Consider the following 24,082-nt stretch of genomic DNA (forward strand, 5'->3'; position numbering starts at 1 on the left):
GCCCTTTATTTTGCATTGAGCAGCATTTTGTTTTTGTCAATGCCTAGGCTTTTGGCCTCTACATCTTTGAGTGCTGAAGGGCTACATTTTTTCATGTAGTGTCTTGGGATCAAATAAATAGTAATTCTTTGGTATTATAATGTACTAAATTTTGGACTCAGAAGCATATAATTTGTATAATGTTTGGGGAATGAACTGTTATGGATTGCTCTTTTCCTGTTGTTTTGGGAGCACAGTTGCTAAATTCCTTCCTTTCAAAATTCTCATTAGAAAACAGTATCAACCGACATTAAATTTATATAGAGTCCTTCATACATTAAAGCAGACTCAGTAATTATGGTACTAATTCATGAAAGTAGAAGACATTCCTTATCATAAAAAACCAATCAATACAATCACAGCTGTAAGTGAATGTAAATAAGATGTAGTTGTATCTACTATCTGAAAAGGCTTTCTTCTGATAACCAAAGTGCTTACTGTGGTCTTGCTTTTATTCTTTGAATAGTGATAGTTTAGCATCTGAAAAAGTGTATGGAAGGATAAATCAGAATTTTTTGGATACAATCTCTTCAAATAACTTTTTTTCTTTGAAACCAACATATAGTTGCTGTTAGCAACAAATGTTTGCCGAGCTCTGTGACAGTAGCAAATGGATTGTGGAAACATTCCTGTACCACCAGTACGGTGTTGCTCTGGCTGGTGCCACGGGGGAAAAGGAGTACAGAAGGGGACAAGCAGGGAGCTGCGCTAAATGCCTGGGCTCTGCTGCTGCTCCAGCTGAGAGCAGCAGGCAATATTCTGCAGTGGTGGCAGAGCATTTTTCCTGGCCACATGGCCTTGTTTTTGCTGGCAGGAACAATGGGTTGTGTGCCCAGGGCTCCACTGCTCGCTCGCAGCTGCACCAGGGTATCACATCGGAGTCAGCAGTAACAACGTACATGGAAAATAATCCATGTAGGTAGTGCTGGAATTCTATACTGGTTTATTTCTGGCTATTCCAAAACACCTTTACTGGTATAGCTTCTGTCTAATAGCACCAAGAAGTGCTGTAGGCATTTTTCCAAAAAGAGAAGAAAATTTTGTCACAAATACACTGAGTGCAAAGCAGCTCTGGAACAAAGTCCAAGCAACCATATTCTGTGCCTAGAATGGAAAATGAATAGGAGGGGTTTGACTGGAAGACTCAGTATTATGCAAAACATACTAAAAAATACACGGTCCTTTCTTTTTGTCCTTCAGTACTGCAGAACAGTACCTATGAATACCATAAAGTAACAGATTTAAAATCAATTCTATTAAATTACTTCTTAAACTGTAGGCTTGACTACCTAGGATGCAGCAAAATAAGTTAGAACATTCTATATATGACATTTAAGCCAGAAAATCTTTCATGAACACTCCTTGTCTGATAAGATAACAATATAAATTATCAAGCTCTTTTGGTTGGTTATCTGGTTGAGGTTTTTTCTGTGCTTGAAAGCCTCATCAACCATCTAGAGTAAATGCACTCTCAAGAGAGAGAAATATTTGGGCTTTCTTAATCTGACGTGCTTCATGTTTTATACAAAATCCTCAGTATATCAGTATTTAATATGTTACTGCATGATCAGGTGTACCCGCTGAGCCTGCCCAACAGTCTGTAAAACCACCACCACCTTCCACACAAAATAGAAACAGAATTGTAGAAAGGCACAGTACAGAGATGATCATCCCTGCTGATAGCTCAGCAAACAGTACAAAGCCAGTGTTCTTCATTCACTAGACAGGACCAGAGACTAAGAAACTTCTATAGTTCATTGTCTGCACTGTGCTGGTCCATTGTTTGCAATATTTATCTACTCCAGTTTAGGGTTTGGGGTTTTTTCTAGTGTTAAGACTTGTCTGTCACCACCCAAAAAAGATCTCCCTCCATTTGAGTGAAAAGTCCAGCCAGTTCATGTAAAAAATTATTTGTTTCTCTTGTCTCTGGTACCATTTATTATTGCATATACATCATTAAAATGTTTTAAAGTGCAACATTTTTTCTATTTTTAAACCCCTCCCATAAAATGGCATGGAAGTAATAATAAAATCACCTAACTACTTTGATTTTATTAGCAGTACTTTACCAATCACTGCAAAACTCTCACAGGGCTGTAACAGTATTAAGACAGGGCCAAAGGAAGGTTCCCTTGTCAAGAGAGAGCCCTCCTGGGTATCGTAAAATATCAACAGACTACCAGAAAAAAATACCATATCTCAGTTGAGCAGTTGAAAATACTTTGTTTAGATTTTCATGGAAATAGGTATCTGTTCCTGTGGTGCATAAAAGCAGTGGCTGATTTTGGAAAAGTGTTAAAGCATGCTGTTGTGACTTCACTCTTGTCATTATAAAACCAGTGGGTAAGGATGAACTGATTTGCAAAGTCAGTATCAAATGTCACTGCATTCCTGGCAGTCCCACAAGCTTCACTTTAATTGTTGACTTGTAACGATTGTTTTATCTTTGTTAGGAAAAAGTTTTGCTAATGAGCATCTTACAATGATGCTCACATCTCACATCTGTTGGTAAAATGAAACTCCAAATCAAATTAATTCAAAGCAAGATTTTACATTAGAGATGCAATTACAGGAGAGCTGAACAGCAAGATACTTTGAAAATCACTTGAATTTGTTCCCACTCCTTCTCAAGAGCAAGGAAAATGTGTTCTTGCTTCTCCTTTCCTGCCCCTATTTTTAGAACTAGAATGAGAAAGACCTGATCTGGCAGCCTGCAACCCATTTAAATGATGGAATATCAAGTTCAGAAGTATTTACTAGATGGAATTGAATAGTTATAAATGACATTTGTATTTCAGTTTCATTCTCTTTTTAATTTAAATTTAAAGAACATCAGTTACCAGTACTGGCACTATGCTAGACAAGCAAGGATTTGCAATATTTTAAAAAACAAATCATACTTATGACAGGATAAGCATAGAGATAAAAAGTTTTTTAAACTGACATTTTCTGCAACTCAAGCATCTTAGAAGCTGTGTGCAAGCTGTGTTTAACTTACTGATGTACACTCACAACATGAAGATGTTCATTACGAATGCAGACAAATGCAAATCATAAAATCTGGCCGCGTGTAGGAGGTGAAAAAAAATAGTTTGCAAATGCTAAAATGCTGCTGATAATTTGTTGTGTTTTCTGCTCCCCCTGTGCTATGCTTAAATCTTGTATGACAAGGTCTTTAGTGTAGACTAAAGGCCTCAAGTGTAGACTTGATGCCTTTCATAGCAATAAAGGTAATATGTGCTATTCATATCACTGTGTTTCAAGGATTAATACCCCTGAATAGTGTTCTGCTATGTATTGCCTATTAAATATAATTATAATTTGAAATAGTAGAAGCAGTCTCTGGTTTAAGGTCTAGCATTTCAAAGCATGCATTTCACATTTCCTAACACAAGGAAACCAACAAGCAAATAGAATTGATTCCATAAACATTATTTCTATTTGGTTCCAAAGTTATCTCTGATGGTAACTTGTAGCCTGATTTGATTGCTTGCTTAATCTTTGTGAATGTAAAAATGGGGATCAATATTTTGCAGTATAAATTAAAGTATTCTTTGTAATATTATTACAGAAACTCACATCATCTGTTTTTCCTCAGTATTTAAACAAACTGTCACAGTTCATTTTAACAAATGATCTTGGAAGAACAACCCTGGGTTAGACCTCCAACAGCAATGTTTTAAAATAAAAATCCTTACAGTCAGCATAAACTTTATGCCTTTCTGTTTGCTGGCTGGACCAGGCCACTCTTCAGAAAGCCTCTGCACAGGAAAAACAGTGAAGTAGACATTTAAATGAATTCCTGACTCGATGCTAAAATCTCCCTCAATTATTTATACCCTGGAACAGAAAGAATAATTCTTGTCTTCTGCTGTCAAATCAATCACTGTCACTCTTGACCACACAAAAACTATCTTAGGAAACAGTTAACCCTGCTGGTTTCTGACTGGCTGGTTCTCAAAGCTCTGTACACATTTAAAAAACTATATACTGTGGCTCTGGTATTGATCTCCTCGATCTTTTCATACACTTTTCCCACGTTTCAGTCTTTACAAAGCTCTTCCAAGCTTTTTAATCATCTGAGGATGAATCCTTATCAGCTTTCTCAAGGAATGAGATCAGCCCTCCCTCTCAGCCCCCTCATCTGTCCCATCAGCCACTCCTTCCTCGGGATTCCACCTTTCGACATGTGCTTTTCCAACAGGTAAGAACTCATTCTGAAGCTCTTCCTTTTTCGTAAAATACTCTTCAATAAAGGGATACTATTCTTATCACTGGCAGCAGTTTGGCAAAAAAAAAGTAGGATGAGCATATCCTATTGGTTTATTGATTTGCACTGGGCTATAGCTTACACCCCATTACATTCTCTGACAGTAAGTGGAGTTTTCAGGGTTTTTTTCCCCCCAAAATAACTCAAATATACCTAAATACAGGCAAGCAAGATTCTTTGCTTAAAATACATATTCATTTGAATTAGTTTATTAAAAAATTTAAAATACTTCCATCCTTAAGCACCGTAAATTCAGAAAGGAAATTGCTTTGGCAGGAAGCTATGAAAATGTTACACGTTCACGTTTCATTTGAAAATCAGTGTTCGCATCAAACTCTTTCAGTCGTGATCATGTCAGGAAGGAAAGCCCCGAACAGCTGAAAAATTATATTAGGGCTTTAACATTAATTTATGTGACCTGCTGAGTACAGAAGAATCAGACTAGGAACTGCAGTGACTGATTGATATCCAGATTGAAGCTGAATTGTTCAGGATTTCAAATCTGTGGTAAGTACAACTGCAATGCTCTTAAACTGTTCTCACTATTTAGATTACTCTGTAATCCATATGAAACTACTTGCAGATGAGATAAATTTGCATTTTTATGAATGGTACTTTCTTAACCCAAACAAGGAGCTAATTATTTCTGATGAGCTTAAGGGAAGGTGTTACTCATCTATCCTCAGGCAGACAAAATGCTTGTACTTAACTTCAGAACATTATCAGCAAAATGAAGTTTCATAATGGCTCAAAGAAAGAGGTTTCAGCAAGAAATATGTAGTTTTAAGAAACATGTAACCCTTTAAAAGACCAGGTAAAGCCAAAAAATACACTATAAAAAGAGAGGAACTATTAATTTTGTCAGAATGCATCAGGAGTATTTATCTCTCTGTTGTAACTGGAAAACACAGGTTGCTGTCCCAAAGTTTAGAAATGAGAAATACAAAACACAGCTTCAACGAAAATCTCAGCTTTACTGGAGAGCTTGATACATACAGAAAAAATATTTCACTGACTGTCTCGTCTAGGTATAAATTAGAATTTTTTTGTGCTTACCTGTTCTCTAGTGTCTCTACAGACTGCTTCCCAACAGGCAAGTTAGTGTTGTACCAGGGATGGGTACACCAAGGCTATTGCTACTTTATCCACATTTTGATAATACCCTTTGTAATCTTGCTAGTTGACTCTTAAGATATTGGATTTTAGACCAGCAAATGTCTATGAATAATGTATTTATGAATGACCCCACCAACTTGAGAGGGACTAAAATTTTATGAAGTAAGAGAGGATGTGAACAGCTTAGGTTTTTTCCTATTCAGATTTTAAGTACTTGCATACATTTTCAGAGAACGATTTGATTCTTTTTCAGGAAGTTTGCTTGGGCTGAAAAGATCAAACCATTCATGACAGTATGGCCCATCTGCACTCTGTTCATGGGGAATATTGCCTGGTGCTACTTAAGGGCTGGTGCTTTTGAATACTATCTCCAGTATTGTTATAAATTTACCACTGTAGCTACAGTGAGAAATGCTTTCAGGCAAGCTGAGTTTTGAAACAAAGTACTTCAAAATTATAAGCAATTTTTTTTTAACTTTTGAAAGTTGGAATATTAGTAAATATTCTTTTTAGATGTATTTTGAAGCTTGTATTGTTGATATAAGACTGATATACATCAATAAAGAATATAAGCTTGCTTTTACTGTATGTTTTTGAGAATTGCTAAGGTCCAGTTGAGGGTACCATAGAGATTCATCCATGTTTTGCATGACTGGTTGTAGATAAAATCCCCATGATTTAAGTATTATGTACCTCATATCCATGGAGTAGTATTTTTAAGAACTTCTACTATATGAAACAGGTTAATGTCTGCAAATTAAAATTTGCAAGCTCACAGTAGATTTTCTGAGTATCCTTCCTCTGGAAGTTTGTGGAAACCAATACTGCAATGATTTCCTTGTGCTGCTCTAAGGACTATACTGACATGTAAGATTCATGCTCTCCCCCATCTGTCACAACTCAAAGCACACATCAGGTAAACCATGTCATTTCTGCAGATATTTAGAAAAGGTTGGCAGAAATTTTTAGAAAGTTATTCCCTCCAACCTGTATATTTAGGTGAGTCATTTGTTCCCTCTGAATTCACTTTCCTCAGGGCAGCCAAGTGCATAAGTATTTCTGGCACCAATGGAAATAATCATCTGCTGTATCACTTTTTTCCCATGTGGGAAGTACATTTACTCTCCAAAGAGGAACTGAAACAAAATTGTCACCATTTTGACTAGTGGCAACACAGAACAAACAGGAAACACTTCAAGGGAAATATTTACAAAAATAGCATATGCAGAAGACATAAGGAGCTTTCATATTATGAATGAATATGTAAAAGCAATAATCTATTTCTTGGCAACATTCATGAACAGGAAGGGAGTCAAAATTAACTGGATTAGGAAACACGAAATTTTTCATTAAACAGCACTTAATGCAGGTAACTGCATGGGAACTGTAATTATGAGTTGTGTATGTATTTTATATGCAGGATCTATGTCCAGTAGGATAGCTAGCACTATTTGTTATTTTCACACAAATTAATGATTGAACAACATTGACTTATGCTGAAAGTCTGAAGTACACACTACTCCCTGCACCCACTGGTTATTTCAGCATCACTTACTGTCCCACTCACCTACCGTACAGCAATGTTGTCACAGGACTGTCGGATTAGAAACAGGGTGCTTCCATCTCTCAGTTGCATACAGTTGTTGAAGATACTGGATAAAGTTACAATCTTCATTTAAGCAAGAAAAAAAGCCCAAACAAAACCAAAAATCTTGATGCCTTGGTTGCTCATGGCAAGTGAGGAATTCCCATTTTACAGACATAAAATATAGGAAAACAACTACACAAAGCATAAAGTTACCACAAGTGTGATTTTCCTCTCCTTTTTCACAGATCTCTCAATCAAAAAACCAGCCCATATAAAGGGTTTAATTTTCAGTGCCCTTTGTTTTCCAGGTAGGCACTCTGACAGTTGTGTCCTGCCAGTGAAGATCACCACGGGGTCACTGCAGAGCCCCTCCTGCATACACAGCTGTGTGTTTGTTGTGCATAAGCATTACTCAACATGGCAAATGTCTGTCCAAAGGAAAAGCTGCTGTGCCCACTGCTGGTCCAAAACCAGGATCAGGTATGCAATCCATCAGGGAAGCTCCTTCTATTCCAACACACCACTTCATATCCCACTTTTTGCAAACTGAAAATCTGTGTTCAGGTTTTGGCAGTCTGACTCAAGACCATGTTTCTGAAATCATAGACTTTAATGGAAACATAAAGTTGATACACAAAACAACATCTGAAAACAGATCTGAAACATCTAAATTGGACTGTAAGTGACAGGAGCAAGCTTTGGTAGAATTGGATTATTTGGAATAACCATCACAACGCTAACAACGAGTCACTCGGGATTTACATCCCAACATTTGTAGCAAACGAAAGGTTACCCTTAACCATGGTGGATTACAAATAAAGACAAAAGTAGTGCTGATCATTTACTCTTCCACATAGAACATGACTCACAGTCTGATTGTTCTCCCAAATATCAAGTCACTTTTGTAAGGACAACATTTTTATATTTCATCTTAACAAATTCCAGTGACATTTTCCTTGTGTAGTTTCAACAGCAGAGAATTTTGTTATGCAACTGTTTATTATTTGCTACTTTCAAGGTAACAGGTTTGTTTGGAATTATGTTAGGACAGTGTCCTGTGCATGACAGTATATGCAATTTGGAGCTGAGAGGAGGTCTCCAACCCACTTAACAAGACTGCAAACAAAATCTCTGTACTTGAGTATCTGCAAAAGATGTACTGAGGCAGAGGATGTCCTGTGGCAGAGCTGCAGGAGGAGGTGAGAAAGCTACATAACTTCAGGCTGTGAAGGAGTTGGATGGCTGGTTCCAAGGGCAGCCTGCAGTAAACCCACAGCCAAAGAGACAAAAACTCCCCCACCATGCACACACAGAAGGGAGGAGGGGTGTCAGTAAGGCAGAAAAATGGACAGTTGAAATGGCAAGGACCTGTGGGAGGAAGAGACTTCCCTAAAGCCTGAGGTACCCCTGCAGAACCACTTCAGCACTCTGCAGGCTGGAGAGGGAGGACCCATCACATCAGGAGTGAGGCTGGAGCCGAGTAAGGCAGCCCCATCTGCTCCCAGTGTAACAACCAGCACAACTAGCAAAGGTGACAGGTGAGAGCAGCAGGGGACTCTCCTCTGAGAGGCACAGAGGGACTCACTCATCAGCCTGACTGATAACCAGAGAGCTGCAGCAGGGGTGTCACCAGAGCATCGTACTGTCTCTTGACCATTATCTGCTGCTGCTGTTTCAAGTGCACACCAGGGACACAGCCAGGAGTGGTCTGAGGAGAAGCAAGAACATCAAAGATCACTGGGAGTGGTGGCAAGGGACTCAAGTGCTGGCAGCTTTTTCATCAGGCCTCCCTGTCAAAGGGAACGGCTTTGAAAGAGCCAGGTGAATCTGACAAATCAGCAAATGGTTAGGGGTCTAGTTCCACAGCCAGGGGTCTGGCTGCTCCTGAGGACTCACGCTGAAGACCTGGGCTGATGGGAGTCTGATGGGGGCCCATCTGCCAGGGAATGGGCAGAGCAGCTCTGGTCCCAGGCTTGCCAAGCTGGTGAGGAAGATATTACATTGAAGTTGCTGGGAGAGGGAATCCTCAGTCCATTCCAATCCTACTCGTTTGATGCCAGCACCAGCAAGGGATGCCCAGAGCCTGGAGAGGGATTGCAAATCAGCAAGAGAGAACCTGAAGTGCTGCGCGAGGGAATTCCAGCCATTCCTGCCAGTAAGTCTGCTCCATCAGGGGCCCAACTTCAACACCTTTATGCAAATACATGTAGCACAGGGGACAAACAAGAGCAGTAGAAGACTGCACACCTGCAGGGCTGCGATCTTATTGGCATCAGGCATGTGGTAGGATGGCTCCTATGACTGGAGTGCTGGAGTGGAAGGATACAGGCCCTCTAGGAAGGACAGGCAGGGAACAGGAGAAAGGGGTGTTGCCTTCTATGTCCATGACCACATGGAGTGTTTGGAGCTGTACTGGGGTTGGATGAGGAGTTAATGGGTCAGGATTAAAGGGAGGGCAAGGACAAGCGACATTACAGTGGGGGTCTAAGGCCACCCAACCAGGAGATGAAACCCAAGCAGATGAGACCCTCTACAGACAGAAGGAGAGCTGCCTCATATTCACAAGCCCTGGTCCTCATGGGGGACTTCAACTACCCCAATATCCACTGGAGGGACAACATAGCATGACATGAGCAATCCAGGAAATTCTTGGAATACAAATACATGATAACTTGCTTCTTCAAGTGCCAGAGGAGTAAATGAGGAGAGTTGCCATGCTAGACCTTGTTCTTTCCAATGAGAGGTTGGTAAGGAATGTGAATCTCAAGGGCAGCCTTTGCTGCAGTGACCATGAAATGGTGGACTTCAAGCTCCTCAGGCCAGTGAGGAGGTGCACAGCAAGCTCACTAACCTGGACATCAAGAGGGCACACCTTGGCCTCTTCAGGGATCTTCTGGGTAGAGTACCATGGTATAAAGCCCTGAAAGGAAGAGTGATCCAAGAAAGCTGGTTAATATTCAAGGATCACCTCTTGCAAGGTTAGGGGCGATGCAACAAAGAGGAAGTCAGGCAAAGACATCAGGAGACCTGCATGGATGAACAAGGAGCTCCTGGACAAACTCAAACACAAAAGGAAGCCTATGCTTCCCCCACAGAAAAAGGGTGAAAGCAAGGACAGATAGCCTGAGAGGAAGACAGAGAAATTATCCAAGCAGCCAGGGACCAGGTTAGGAAAGCTAAAGCCCTGATAGAATTCTATCTGGCCAGGGACATCAAGGGCAACAAAAAACCTTCTACAGATACACTGGTGAAAATGTGAACCCTCTAGAAAGAAACGGGACTCTTGGTTACCTGGGACATGGAGAAAACATTTTTGCCTTGGTCTTCACCAGCAAGTTCTTCAGCCACTGAGGCCCAAGTCTGCATGAGCGCCTTTGCTGAGGGGGCATAGGCAGGGACTCTGAGAATAAAGAACCACCCACCGTAGGGGAAGGTCAGGTTCCAAATCAGCTAAGGAACCTGAGGGCCCACAAGTCCATGGAGCCTGATGACAAAATATGGAAAATAAGGTGACTGGTGACAGCCCACTGGCATCACTAAGGGCAAACCCTATAAATATGGGTCATATTTTGCCCTATGACAGGACAGTGCTGGTGGGAAAGAGAAGACTGACGCCATCTACCTGGACTTGTGCAGAGCATTTGACACAATGTCATAGATGACATCTTTGTCTTGAAACTGGAGAGGCATGGATTTGATGGATGGACCAGGTGGTGGAGATGGAATTGGCTGGACGGTCACACTCAGAGTTGCTGTCAACAGTTCGATGTCCAGGTGGAGACCAGTGACGAGTGCTGTTCCTAAGGGGTGGTATTGGGACTGGCACTGTTTGACATCTTTGTTGGCAACACTGACAGCAGGATCGAGGGCACCTTCAGCAAGTTTTTCAATGACACCAAGCTGTGTGGTGCAGCTGACACACTGGAGAGAAGGGATGCCATCCACAGGGACCTTGAAAGGCTTGAGAGGTGGGCCCACACAAACCTCATGAAGTTCAACAGGGCCAAGAAAAGGTCCTGCACCTGGGTCACGGCAATTCCAAGCAAAGAGACAGGCTGGCTGGAGAATGGATTGAGAGCAGCCCTGGGGAAATGGACTTGGGGGTGTTGATTGATGACATGCTCAATATGACCAGACAATGTGTTTTTATAGCCTAACAAGCCAACTGTATCCCAGGCTACATCAAAAGCAGCATGGGTAGCAGGTCAAGGAGGGGCTTCTCCCCATCTACTCTATTCTTGTGACACCAATCAGCTCTGGGGTCCTCAGAATAAGAGTTCATGGACCTGTTGCAGTGAGTCCAGACGAGGGTCACAAAGACCATCAGAGGGCTGAGCACCTCTCCTATAAAGACAGGCTGAGAGAGTTGGGCTGTTCAGCCTGGAGAAGGCTCTAGGGAGACCTTAGAGCAGCCTTTCAGTATCTAAAGGGAGCCTACAGGAAAGCTGGAAAGGGAAGTTTCTACAGGGTTAGATATTTAGAAGAAATTCTTTACTGTGAAGGTGGTGAGGTACAGGAACAGGTTGCCCAGAGAAGTTGTGGATGCCACATCCCTGGCAGTGTTCGAGTCTAGGTTGGATGGGAATTTGAGCAACCTGGTTTAGTGAAAGGTGCCCCTGGCCCACAGTGGAAGAGCAGGCAGGGAGGCTGGGTGTTGGAATTAGATGACCTCCAAGTTCCCTTCCAATACAAACCATTCTATGATGTTACTATTCTATTCTATGAATTCAGTCAAAAAATCTTGTATAGCCTATTTTTAACTCATAAAAGAAACTATGACTGTATAACTATGATTTAACATTACTAGTATGTTGGTGATGGAAAGTAAATGTGTCAGACGAACACTCTTGATTGCCATCAGTCTATACAGTTTATCTTGTATCAAATTTATCTCCATTGTGCTAAAGGTAAGAGAAGTTAAAACTAATAAAACAAATTCTCTTCTCATTAAGACAAGACAATACATTTTACAAGACTTCAAATGTTGAATCTCAAGTCCTCTACTGAGTTACTAAATGTTTGCTTCCAAACCAAGATATTGGCCTTGTCAGTGCCAACATCATTCTAACACTTGTCATTTGACAGCAAGCTCAGTAATCTGGGAGCCTGTTTCCCTCCTCCCTTCTATATATTGTTTGTGCTTCCTGCTTAGATCAAGTGGTTGTATGCTAACAGCCACTATAAAAGTAGCAGTTCAAGTACATTTTACCATCCCAGGACGCTGTAACACAGGATGGTTAGTCTAAAAACCACAGAGGATGAAGTGCAAAGCCATTTGCACTAAGAAGTTGCCAAATGGAGCCATATGCAAACTGGCAACTTAGAAAGAAGTACCAGAACTACAACTCTTACCCAGCTTGATATGTTTTCTGAAAGGGGGGAGTACCAATTATAGCCTTCATAAGTAACACACTTTAAAAACTACCAATAAAGGGAATTGCCAATTTAAAAGTTAGTTGTTGATTGTACAAAGAACAAGCCAATGGACTTCCCACTCTTTGCCTCCTTGTTTTCCTCAGGAGTCCTTTACCTTTCACAAAGAAAATTTTAGCTATCAAACTTGTCCATAAATTTTGCCGCTGAGTGTGAAACCATCCAGTTAGCATATACACTATCATTTGCATATCTTGAAAACACAGAGTTAGTGCCATCGAATCTTGTGAGTGGAACGGGGCTCTCCTCAGGCCAGTTCGGGTATGACATGCCTAAAAATGAAAACAGATAATTTTTTCTGCACTGAAGAACCATAACTTCATGTGCAGACAGTAAGGCCCTTGGCAAAACTCCCTTCAATAGCTTAAGCCAGTCCACTGGATTTTGTCCCAAATCAATTCTTATAAATGATGTTTTGAAATCCCTGAAGCAGAAATTCAGATGCAGGCAAAAATCCTGAATAAATTAAAGTGCTTACTCAAAAAATTGTGTGCATGCATGCACATGTGCATAATAAAAAGCTAAGAATTATTCTTCTCATAAGCCTCCAACTTCCCATAATTTTATATTTTAACAATCATGTAGCAATATATTGCTTTGCAAGAGAAAGTTCTTGCTGTACAGGAAATGCTCCAAGAAATAATAAACGTATTTGGGACAGGATCCAAAGTCCATTTCAGTGATAGAGATTTACTTAAATGGGCGCTTTTCCTTTGGCTTCAGTGAGGTTCTGGGGACACTTTCACACCCCCAGCAGGGATCCCCTGCTTAGTTTCAGGAAATCCCAGGAGCGCAACTGTGTAAAGTCCAACAAAGCGCTGAGCACTCCTGTCTTGATTCAGCATTTAAAGTTGTATTTCAGGCCTGGAATTATTCACATTGAGTGCAGTAACTGTTTCTGTGTTCAGGCACAAGTGATCACCAAATGGATGCAGAGTGCTTAGCACCATATTGATTCAGCTGTGCAAGCACAGAACCATAGCAGGGTTGAGATTTTCAAAAACAGAAATTTGATTCTGCTGCTTATTAAGCATTCAGCATCTGCCATCAACCTTGTGGCAACTTTTTTTCTGCTACTTCATTCTTTTAACAATCTGACCACTAAGTGCCCCAAAATCAACGTGAGTTGAGAAAACCAAATGAAGAAAATAATAGCTAAGGTATAGATCAAAAAAAGACCCAAAGCCATGTATTAATGGCAGCTTTTAAACGAAAAGATCCAACTTTTCAAAAGTCATACTGCTTGAAGAATGAAAAAAGTATCTGTGATGTTAATAAATATCTAAAACCATGTGTAATATTTAATCAGAAGACAAAATATAGGAGTTTTGGCAAGAACCATTTTTACTGTCCATCTCACCATCACAATATGAAAGCATATGTTCTTTTTAAAAACACTTGCTACATCATTCAGTTGAAGTTTAATACTAACATGTTCATAACAAATCAAAGGACGTGAAAACAGGTGATATTTTCAAAATGCCCATTGTTAATTAAGTATTCAAAGGATTTTACATGTCAGTTTAGTCTGTATATAATATTTATATACAGTATTTCTACCTTCTGTATATAATAATCTGTTTTCATCCTATGATACATTAAATACATTTCAGCTTCTAGATCCAAAATGTACTAATAGCAGCTGAAATTTAGACATCCTTCTTAATAAATGAAAAATATTGTAGATGAGTCTTATCACTGAATTATGGCGAAAAACAGTACTTAAAAAAAAGTCTATTGCTTAAATTAGAGGTGCAGAATCTAACATATTTTAAATGCTGTAGCCTCCCCCAACAGGATAGTTGAATTAGATACTCATTAGCATTTTATATTTCCCCTGAGAATACTTCCCTGATCTTTTTTTTTTTTTGCTTTTACTGTATGATAATCTCATAATTTTACTTATTTTCACATCCTTTTAAAATGTTTATTTTAGACACAGCTGCAAAATGACTAAAGGATGATCCTGATGCAAACTTTGACATTTACCAAAAGAAAAAACAAACAAACAAACAAACAAAAAAAAAACCCAAAAGAAGCTTCCAAGCAAATTTTGATTGGCTTCATTCAGACAAGAAACACCGTAATGGGGTTACAGAGTCTGAGAACAGTGCAGAAGAAAAATCAACTTTTTTTGTGTGTTGCTAGAATCTAGTAAATGCATGTGAAATTCTACCATAGAGTTTGTTTTCAATCCATGTGGAAGGGAGGGTTCGAGGGAGGGGAGCATTATTACAGTCCACGAGAGGTGTCTCCTCTTCTGAGAGCCCGTCATCGTACAGTAAGGAATCGGAGGGTGTGGAAGCTGCGAGGTCTAAGTAGTCCTGAGAAATGAATGCACAAGAAGCTGAGTTAATGCACGTGGCAGCGTTGCTCTTTGGGTAAAAGGGACAAACGTGCACCCGCTTTCTTTACAGCAAGGAACTACACACCCACTGCATTCATCTTTCTCTAGAACCTCTGGCACCTGAGGAGGCTCTGCTTTCCAGCAGCCACAGCAGCTCTGGAAGCATCTGATTTGCATGAACACTGCCCCTGCTAGAGACATAGGAATACCTCCCCTACTTAATTCTGCACATCAGCAAAACACCCAACAAACTGAAAAGCTGTCCTGACTGCTTTGTCTGACCTTCAGCTTCTGATCCATGTGTACGCCTGAAATATATATATGGAGATACATATGCATGCTTAAAGGACAAGGTACTCAGATCTATCTCATAAAAATTTTTCAAAAGCTTTTACATAACAATGCGTAAAATAACCATGTATATATTGCCAAATAAAGCTTTGGTTGCTGTTCTAACACTAAATATTTAGGTCACAGATAACAATTAATTGGGTTTTATTTATGCTGCTGGATTTCTCTGATGTTAAAAAAAAAAAAAAAAAAGGGAAGCATTTTCAACTATTTTAAAATGCATGAAAATCTACATTCTTCTAGTTCTGGCTCTCTAACATTATTTATTCAGGAGTCAAATTTAGGAGTGACTTTTTACAATAGTTTCTAAATTATTACTATTATTTAAAGGAAATAGACAGGTTAATCCATTCCACATTTTGGGTTGAAGTCACCAAAGCTATTAGAGGTAGTACTGCTTTCAAAAAGCTGCATGCATGTGGAAGGAACTAAATTTGTAAATATTTCAAGACTGGATGAAAAATAAGTTACTTTGGTTTAAAATAAAATTAGAAAGTAATTATTTCTGTACATTCCAACTCAGAAGACCACAAAAACTTTCAAAATTCATGCTTTCCACACTTACCCTACTCTTCACCATCATTTTCTCTAGTTCCTTGCTGATCTCAGTAAATGTTGGTCTTTTATCGGGCTCTTGCTTCCAACAGCGCAACATGAGGCTGTACCTGGGACCCGTCACAGGGTAAAAAAAACCCAAACTGTTAGAAACAGGTCATGGTTGTGCTCTGATGATTTACAGTACTGAACTTAAACGTGGCACAAAGGCCATCCACAAGTACATCAATCTCTGCTGCCAGTTCTGTTAAATGTTCTCTGGAATTAACAACTGCCACTCACAACAATGGGCTTTTATTTTCAAGAGTCCCCATGAGTTTGAATGATGATGCACTTGGCTGTCCTTGAAGGACTGCAGTCCTAGGTTTCACTTTCTCAAGGGACCACCTCAAGTGTAGGGCAGCATGCCAGATTATTCTAATTCCCTTTGTATATGACACTGAAGGAATTTGTATATCAACCTGAAAAACTCCGCTGTTATACCAAAAAGCAGAATTTTGGTTTTTATTTGTTCAAATTCTTAAGTTTCTGGAAACTTTTCTTCAAAGCAAAGCCTAGCCTAAGACTATTTGCAGAAACTAATGTTCTTTTTATTAAACCTGTATTTATCCTCTCTTTAACTGCCTTCTACAGCATAGAGTGTGGAAAGGAAAGGGAAGAGGATTAAAGCTTTATAGTTGAGTGACTATCAGACAGACACTGGCAAGTTCTAGAAGTGTAACTCTCCAGCCTGTGCCATTCATGTCATTTTTCCAGTTCAGCTGTTCTCAGGACTGAGTGATCTGTCCACATAGGTGCTCTAATGGTGGAAATAGTGGGCTCTGAGAACTATAGGAAGCTACTGAAAAGCACTGCATTTTATGCCTTCATTCATGATCCCTCCCGTACTTGACTGGGTACAGGAGAGAATGCAATTTGAGAAAAATGGACCTTAAAGGTGGCTTTCACAAGATGTCAGAAAAATTTCTGAGTAAAACAGAAGAAAATCTGTAAAAAGTCATAAAACCATGATCTAGCTTCAATTAAAAAAAAAAATCCCAGGAACTCAGATGTGGTCAGCCTGCCTAAACTAATAATTATCAATGACATAACGTTTGCAGAATTAGTATTTCTCACTGAAATGAAACAAATAAAGAATTAGTATTATACATTTCTTAGACAATATTTGCCAATCATTCTTGTAAACTTCTACACTGCTCTAAATTTGGAAATACTTAATGTTTTCCTCTGTATGTTAAAAAAAAATATTTATGCTATTATTTATTTAAGCCTTTTTTTCTCAGCCCAGATGTGGTCAAAGCTTCCTTCCAACTGAAAATCAGTCAAAAGAGTGGTCACAATGATTAAAGCTTGGGAACTTTCAAAAAAACCACAACCACGATCAAATTTGCAGGCTGAACATAAAGTCATGCTGATCTCCAAATGCCATGGAAGATCACAGGCAAAAGATATTTCACATTGACTGTGTTTTAATAAATCAGCTAACAAATTATGAACCGTCTCCAAAGCCAGGGGCTTATCAAATCACAGATAATTTTTATCCGCAAGAGTGTAGATTTCTGGGCCAAGGCGTCAGTTTTCCTCTGGAATGCCATGACAACTAATAGACAATGACTGTGCATGGAATCTTCTGTTTCATTTGCAGAAAGTACTATGAATTTTTCTTGAGTATTTCAGCTTCCACTGTGTTTTATAGAAGTCTCCTGCTTCCCCCACCCTCAGAAGTTTTGAATGTAGAAACTCTTTTAATTGTTTGGTGAGCATGTTATTCAATACCCTACAAATGGTTTGGATATAGCTGTAGGCATTCTGTGGGCAATTTTTTCCCCTTGCTTTACTAATTTCATGACATTCTTTACAGCACAGCATATTTTGACTATATAGCTAAGAAATACAGAATAATATTTATGAGGTATTTATTTAAACCTTTTTTTCAAGTATATTTATTAATGTTTTCTGAATCTAATCAGATCAAGAGTTACTTACATTTCTTCACTGCAGTTTTCGGGTCTCTCCATTCTATAGCCTGTTTTTAGGAGGTTAAAGAGTCTTTCAGGAGCAATACCTGGGTAAGGATTGCCTCCTAATGTAACAATTTCCCATAGCAGAACTCCAAATGACCATCTGAAAAAGACAAAATGAGCTTTTATATAGAGTGGTTGGATTCGGGACCTTAATGCAGCATTTACACAACAAATCTCCTCCGAGTATTTTCAGAACCCAACAAAATTCAAGACACTTCAAGCCAGAGGGGCTGTACAGATGCAAGTAGGGCCATCCTTGTTCCCAAATACTGCTCATTGAAGAGGTTAGCAACCAAGACAGTAGAGAAAACAGATACCTCTCTTTTATCCATTGACAAAAGCTAATTATACCCTGAGAAGGTCCATCTTCTCTAGACAGCAGAAAGAGGAAGTCCTTCCTCTGGTGGCCCAGCCCAAAGACTTGGTCCTCTGCTGCACAGTGCTCCTGCAGCAGTCTGACCTCCCTAATTAGCCCTTATAGTCAGAAATAACTCTAAATTAAATTTACAGAGTTACCACAGGATGGTTTGCTGTCTTGACTATGAAACAACACAATGTGTTTAATTCAGTCCTAAGTAACACCTTTGATTTCAGCTGGTCTGTTGGGCCATTCAGTGATTCAGGACTTAATTCTCTTCGTAGGGCTGATGAAAGAAGAGGAAAGAATTTCCTCTGGAAATATCAAATGCCTAAAGTGAACTTTGACACGGAATAGAAGAAACCATTTTCTGAAATGAAGAGCGAAAGAAAAGAAAGAGCGAATTTTTAAACCTATTTTACTGCTGAGCTAAAAAAAAAAGATCTTGCACGATGTGTGAGAAATATTTAGATAAATTAGTCCATTTCTGGAGAGCAAGCCGGGAGGAAAGAGGCAAAAATGTTTTTATTTTCTTAGAGAAAAGCTTTTAGACACAAAGAAGCTACAAATCACTCTGAATCTGCTCAACTGACAACTGACAAAATCTGGATGCTCGAAAGGAAGGAAACCAGCCAACACCGGGACTGCTCAATGGGATGCATCTGGAAGCAAAATTGCATACAGTATATGAAAAATGTTAGCTTTGGGCAATTTCTCTGTAAACTCCATTTTTAAGAAAATTTTAGGAAGTGTTAGACACCTACTGCCAAACCAAAGAGCCATGTCTAATTCCCTACGAAAATTCCATCTCAAAATGGAATACCTCACCTCCTGTCTGCCTTCCACCTGCGCTTCTCACATTTTAAAGAACAAACAGTAACCCCAAAGGTACAGCAACAAAACTTCCCCACTCGTCAGAGAAGTTGAAGAGACTCTCACATGGTCCCAAGTGGTATGCTGCCATTCTTCTCCCTAATGCCATTCACTGAATTAATTTTTAATCACTCTCTGCATTCTTGACAGCTTATGAATATTTATAGCATTTTCATATACTTTATTAATATTTCTCCTCATGCCCTTTTTGAAGCCAATTATGCTCTGCCATCAGGTTACAATTCTGTCCATGATTAATTCAAATAAACTTTGGAGCATGGCGGGTTTTATTTTTAAAATCCACTTCTGCTTAAAAGGAATTTTACAGAATATGGAAAGGAGGGATCAGATGAACAATTTCTTAACTGAAGTTGTTCAGTAAGTGAACATATTAGAATAGAATGCTGTAAAATGCTGCAGCATTTTCAGACTGTTACACAAATTGAGTACTAGGAGAGGAGAAATGAGAGATGAAGAATTTCCCACTGTGTTATGTTTATTGCCAAATAAAATCATGATCACAAAAAGCCAGGAAAGAAAAGTATGTGAAGAAGAAGACAGTAGGTTAGCTTTCCACTGATGTCATCAACCTCTGAAGCAAAAATGGGGTTTTTGTAAATGCTGGCAAGTGGTGCTGTTTTAAGCTCTGCTAACCACTAACTATACAGAACAGCTTGAGAAGGAAGAGGGTGGAAAACAGAAACACTGAATATCAGAAAAAAAAGCATATTGGAATGGCTGTAGAGTAATATGTTCACCTAAAGTATAACTGCATCACCACAAACACAGAAGAATATCCATAAAATAATATTTTCAGTGAGTGCAATGATCTAAAAGTATCAATCAATGCTGCAAAAGGAGTACTTCATTGATCAGTCTGCTCCTGCTGAAATGCAATCGTGGAACCTGCAGAGGAATTGTTCTGCAACTCTGTGTGTGTGTCTCGGTTCTGCTCTGCAGGAAATTGCCCTTGCTAAAGCAGGAGCTGCTATACAGCTCCTGGATTATTTCATGTGCAATGACACAGCAAAGGTGAGCCAGCAGTGAGCCAAAGGCACAGTCTAAGCACAGCAGACACCCGGAGTCACTCTGGCACCGCATGGGAGCAGACGTGCACGGCACAATGCCGTGCTCCTGAGGCGTCTCCAGGGAAGCTGGGCGATCAGCACGGCTCTACATGGACATCCTAATCCATGGGAAGCCAGGAAGTGCCACAGCACCAGCACATGGTGCTGCCAGGGCTCTGAACTGGCTTACTTAATGCCAGCTGGGCAATCTCTGCATGGTGTTGGATCCCATGGACAGGAAACAGGCTCCTGGGCTCACTTAATAGCAGCCCGTCAGGAAAACAAAATGGGAGGAATGCTATTGGATCCAGATGATCCATCAGCAAACAAAGAAGAGGCAGTTACATGAAAACACAATCTGTTCTGGCCCCAAACCATAGGGACAAAACTGTTTTGCAGAAAAGAAAGAAATGAAAAACTTGCTTAGAAGTTTTTAAAAGAATTTTAACGATTCTTTAGGAAAAGTAATTTTAGAGAAGTAAGTCAGCGCAACGGGATAAAAAGGAACCGAGAAAAACCTGTAAACTGACCTAAGTAAAAGTGACATTCTCTCAAGAATTATCCCAATTTTTTTCTTTTCTCACTCCAACAGAAACAAAGTAAAGGAAAACACTTTGGAAATTCATTTTGTAGGGAACTTCCAAGGCATGCAAAATATTTTATTTCACTAAAACTGCTCTGATATGCAGAAAGAAGACTAAAAAGTGCACAGCAATAATTTTAGAAGTACAAATCTAAAGGTGCATATTTTGACATCTTGCTATTATCAAATTGTTTTTCCCCTCAAAGCACAACGCCATCCAAATGGGTGGTTTACTCCATTTGAGTGTAGCAAAAACATTACTTTAGTCAGATGCTCTCTTTCATCTTTCAAGGCAAACTTAGAAGGTATCAAGATGCTACCTAGCAGAAAATCAGGCCTAAGTACTGCTGCTTTTACAGTCCTTTAGAAGTTTTTAGTCCTAAATAAATAATCTCTAGCTTTAGAGTCTGCCTGCTGCCTAGTCAGAAGCATCATCTAACCCCAGAGAAAAAGAAATGGAAGTATCTGATCCTGAATTAAAAATGTCAACAAACACTCCTCGAGCAGGCTTATCAGACATGGGAATAGCTTAGCTGTGGTTGCTTTGCCTCCTCTTCATCACAGGTGGAGATTTCAGCATATCCATCCTCAGGTTCTCTGTTTCCCTAATCATAGAAATAAGCTTGTATCTTGGCACTGGAACTGGACTGGGCTGACTGGAATTCTGTCATTGATTTCAACAGGAGATAGGTCAGGCATTAAATTCCCCTTCCTTTCTTCCACTCCATCCCTTGCCTGCCACTCAGTGTTACAGACAAGTGATGAACAGAACCGAGAAGTTCAGTTATGACCATTATCTGCAGCAAACTCTACTAACTCATGTCTATATATTCAATCATGTCACATGAAAACATCCAACCCTTGCTAATTTCAACAGGAATTATGTACATATCTACCTCTGATAACCTTTTATTTGGATTTAATCCAACAGCAAAAATCTTAGTATCATTGCCAGTTGATGGTGCCATCCAGACTTCCCTCATGTTTTTTTGCAAGGGTAATGGCTTTGGCTCCTACATACCTCGTGCTTCCTCCTCCAGCTCCATAAACAAGCACACAAACCGGAAAGTATTTAAGAATTTACACTTACACGTCACTTTGTGTTGTGTAGATATGGTCAAACAGGGACTCTATAGCCATCCATTTCACAGGGATTCGACCCTAGGAGGTAAAAAAGCAGTAATGGTCAGAAACATAAGTTTCCAAGTGAAAAAACAAGATATTTATCTTCAGAATAGGACAATACAGTCTGTCCAAACTACAGCATTTGCCAACACACCTATGATTTCACATTTCATGAAAAAAACAGTGAGGAGAATAATTATAAGAGGTTTTAAAAAAACTAGTTCATGTCTTTTCACACACTTCAGCAATCTAATTATGTGCTATAAGCTGGTGTGACTTCTTGCAGGCGGTCACCAGTTTAAGTCAGAAAAACTCAGCTCTTAACAAAAAACTTTGAAAATGTGCAGATGCAAAAATGATGAGGAGTGATGATCAAAGAGGAAGAGCTATCTCATTTTTACCAGGGATGATGCATAAATAGAAGCACCTGGATATTACAGATCCCTTTGGTTTCAAAACTGAACCTGAACAGTCATATTTGGTTACTAGTTTCTAAGTGGAAGCTAAAAGTTGCTATTTTTCACTGGCAGAAATTCACTGAGAAAATCTGAGAATTCCGCCCCAAATATTCATGAAAATCTAGTTTTGCAAAATTTCCAAGATGTTTCATAACCTTCACAGTATGATTAGCATTCATATGCCTTACTTCTCATTCTCATGAAATCCATATATATCTATGCAAAAAGTATTTCAGCAGGATTTGAAACTACTTCTTCCTTCTCAAATTCTTTTCCCTGTCTCCCCATCCAAGCAGAGAGATGCTTGTTAGGCTCTGAATAATACTACACTGATGAGCATCTCTGAAGTAAAGAGCAAATATCCACTCAGTACATCATCCCCCACCAAATGAAACTAAACTGCAAAACTGCCTTTATGTAGATGCATTACTCTTAAAATACAGAGCAACTGGTACAAATCAATGTAAGAACACATCCTTCAGAAGACAGATAAATGAACATGGCAATGCCCTCTTACATAAGATCATGTCTTCTAGAAGGTTTTTTTCTTCTTCACAACTCGTTTTGGTTTATGTAACATTCACACAAACTGGCCTTTAAAAAAAAGGAAAGCTAAACTAAAAACTCACAGTATTTATGGAGATCTTCTCATAAAATTTTAAAATTTTCACAAGGAAAGAAATTCTGTTGGCAACTCTTTCGTTTAAAGCCATAGAGGGAACTGAACCATCACTGCTCATTTGACACAGTCAGTGGGAAGCTGTGTTCACAATCATCACAGTCTAGTCCAGGACTGACTTGTAGAAGTTGTGTGGAACTTGATATAAATTGTTTGTATCATTTTCACTCTTTGGTATTTTTAGTTTATACTTTTAATTATAAATAGGAAGAGAGAAAGAAAAAAGATGGGTTTTTTGTTTGTATTTTCATGTAGTTTGATGATGAACTGGATAAATAGAGAGTGGAATGAGAGGACTGGATAAATGAGGAGTGGAAAAGGTAATAGTTACTTAAAGATGATACTTATTTTACATACATGCATATATACATGTAATTCTATCCCACTGGTTAAGCTCATGATTTTGCTTCATTGTCATTTTTATTTCCTTAAAATAATTATCTTAAGTTAATAAAAATAGCCATTCTTTTCATCCATGGTAAACTCCCACAGAATAAATTCATCTTCTTGATCAGGCAATGATTTCATCTACTGCTTTTAAGACACACCGTACCTTGCTCCTCTTTACATACGAATCTTCTTCGTACACATCACGTGAGAGGCCAAAATCGGAAATCTTCATTTTGCGCCCTTCTGCCACCAGCACGTTCCTGGCTGCTAAATCCCGATGCACAAGCTTTTGGAAGGAAACAAAGGAGTGGTTACGCGTCTTGTGGAGGAGCCAGCCGCTCCACGTCTGTCCCACGCCGAGATCACCCTGCCCTGCCCTACCTTCATCTCTGCAAGGTACTGCATCCCTCGGGATATCTGCCACGCAAACGAGATCAGGTCTCCCATCGTTAGGGCTCTCTCATCAGGGTTATCCAAATAACTGGAATTTCTGTTGCCGTCACTGCCCACGTAGCTCGGGCCTACTTTTCGACTTTCCCTGAGGAAACTGCGCAAGGAGCCGTACTTGGCGTATTCCACTATTAAATACAGCGGGCCTGAAATAAACAAGCACACAGGTCAGTAAACAATTAATAGATAACCACTTTAGGGGGTTTTTTCCAAACTAGTCTCTTCTAATCAGCACACGGTTTCAAACAGTCAGAGGCTCCAGACACCTCTGCCCTCTATGTAAAAAGCACTGAGCCAGCCATGAAATAAAGAGTATTTTTAGCTTAGATCCTTCATGTAAAGAGAATGAGTTTCAGGCTAAATCAAAGCAGAATGC

The 24,082-nt window shown here is 39.5% G+C and overlaps 1 protein-coding gene across 3 annotated transcripts in view; it reads right to left on the bottom strand.

The window, feature by feature from the left end:
• Nucleotides 1–7,604: 7,604 nt before the first annotated feature.
• The window catches only part of RET (ret proto-oncogene), a 76,957-nt gene continuing 60,479 nt past the window's right edge, over nucleotides 7,605–24,082 (bottom strand). For all 3 annotated transcript variants that reach the window (XM_058421557.1, XM_040071748.1, XM_058421558.1), the window contains exons 14-20: nucleotides 23,638–23,852; nucleotides 23,420–23,542; nucleotides 21,695–21,765; nucleotides 17,686–17,823; nucleotides 15,710–15,809; nucleotides 14,623–14,770; nucleotides 7,605–12,718 (exon numbers count right to left, since the gene is read on the bottom strand). In XM_058421557.1, the coding sequence (XP_058277540.1) occupies nucleotides 12,561–12,718; nucleotides 14,623–14,770; nucleotides 15,710–15,809; nucleotides 17,686–17,823; nucleotides 21,695–21,765; nucleotides 23,420–23,542; nucleotides 23,638–23,852 (953 nt within the window). In that variant the 3' untranslated portion in view covers nucleotides 7,605–12,560. The remainder of the gene's footprint in view (nucleotides 12,719–14,622; nucleotides 14,771–15,709; nucleotides 15,810–17,685; nucleotides 17,824–21,694; nucleotides 21,766–23,419; nucleotides 23,543–23,637; nucleotides 23,853–24,082) is intronic.

Source organism: Hirundo rustica, chromosome 8, assembly GCF_015227805.2.
Source record: "Hirundo rustica isolate bHirRus1 chromosome 8, bHirRus1.pri.v3, whole genome shotgun sequence".
In the NCBI taxonomy this organism is placed as follows: Eukaryota; Metazoa; Chordata; class Aves; order Passeriformes; family Hirundinidae; genus Hirundo; species Hirundo rustica.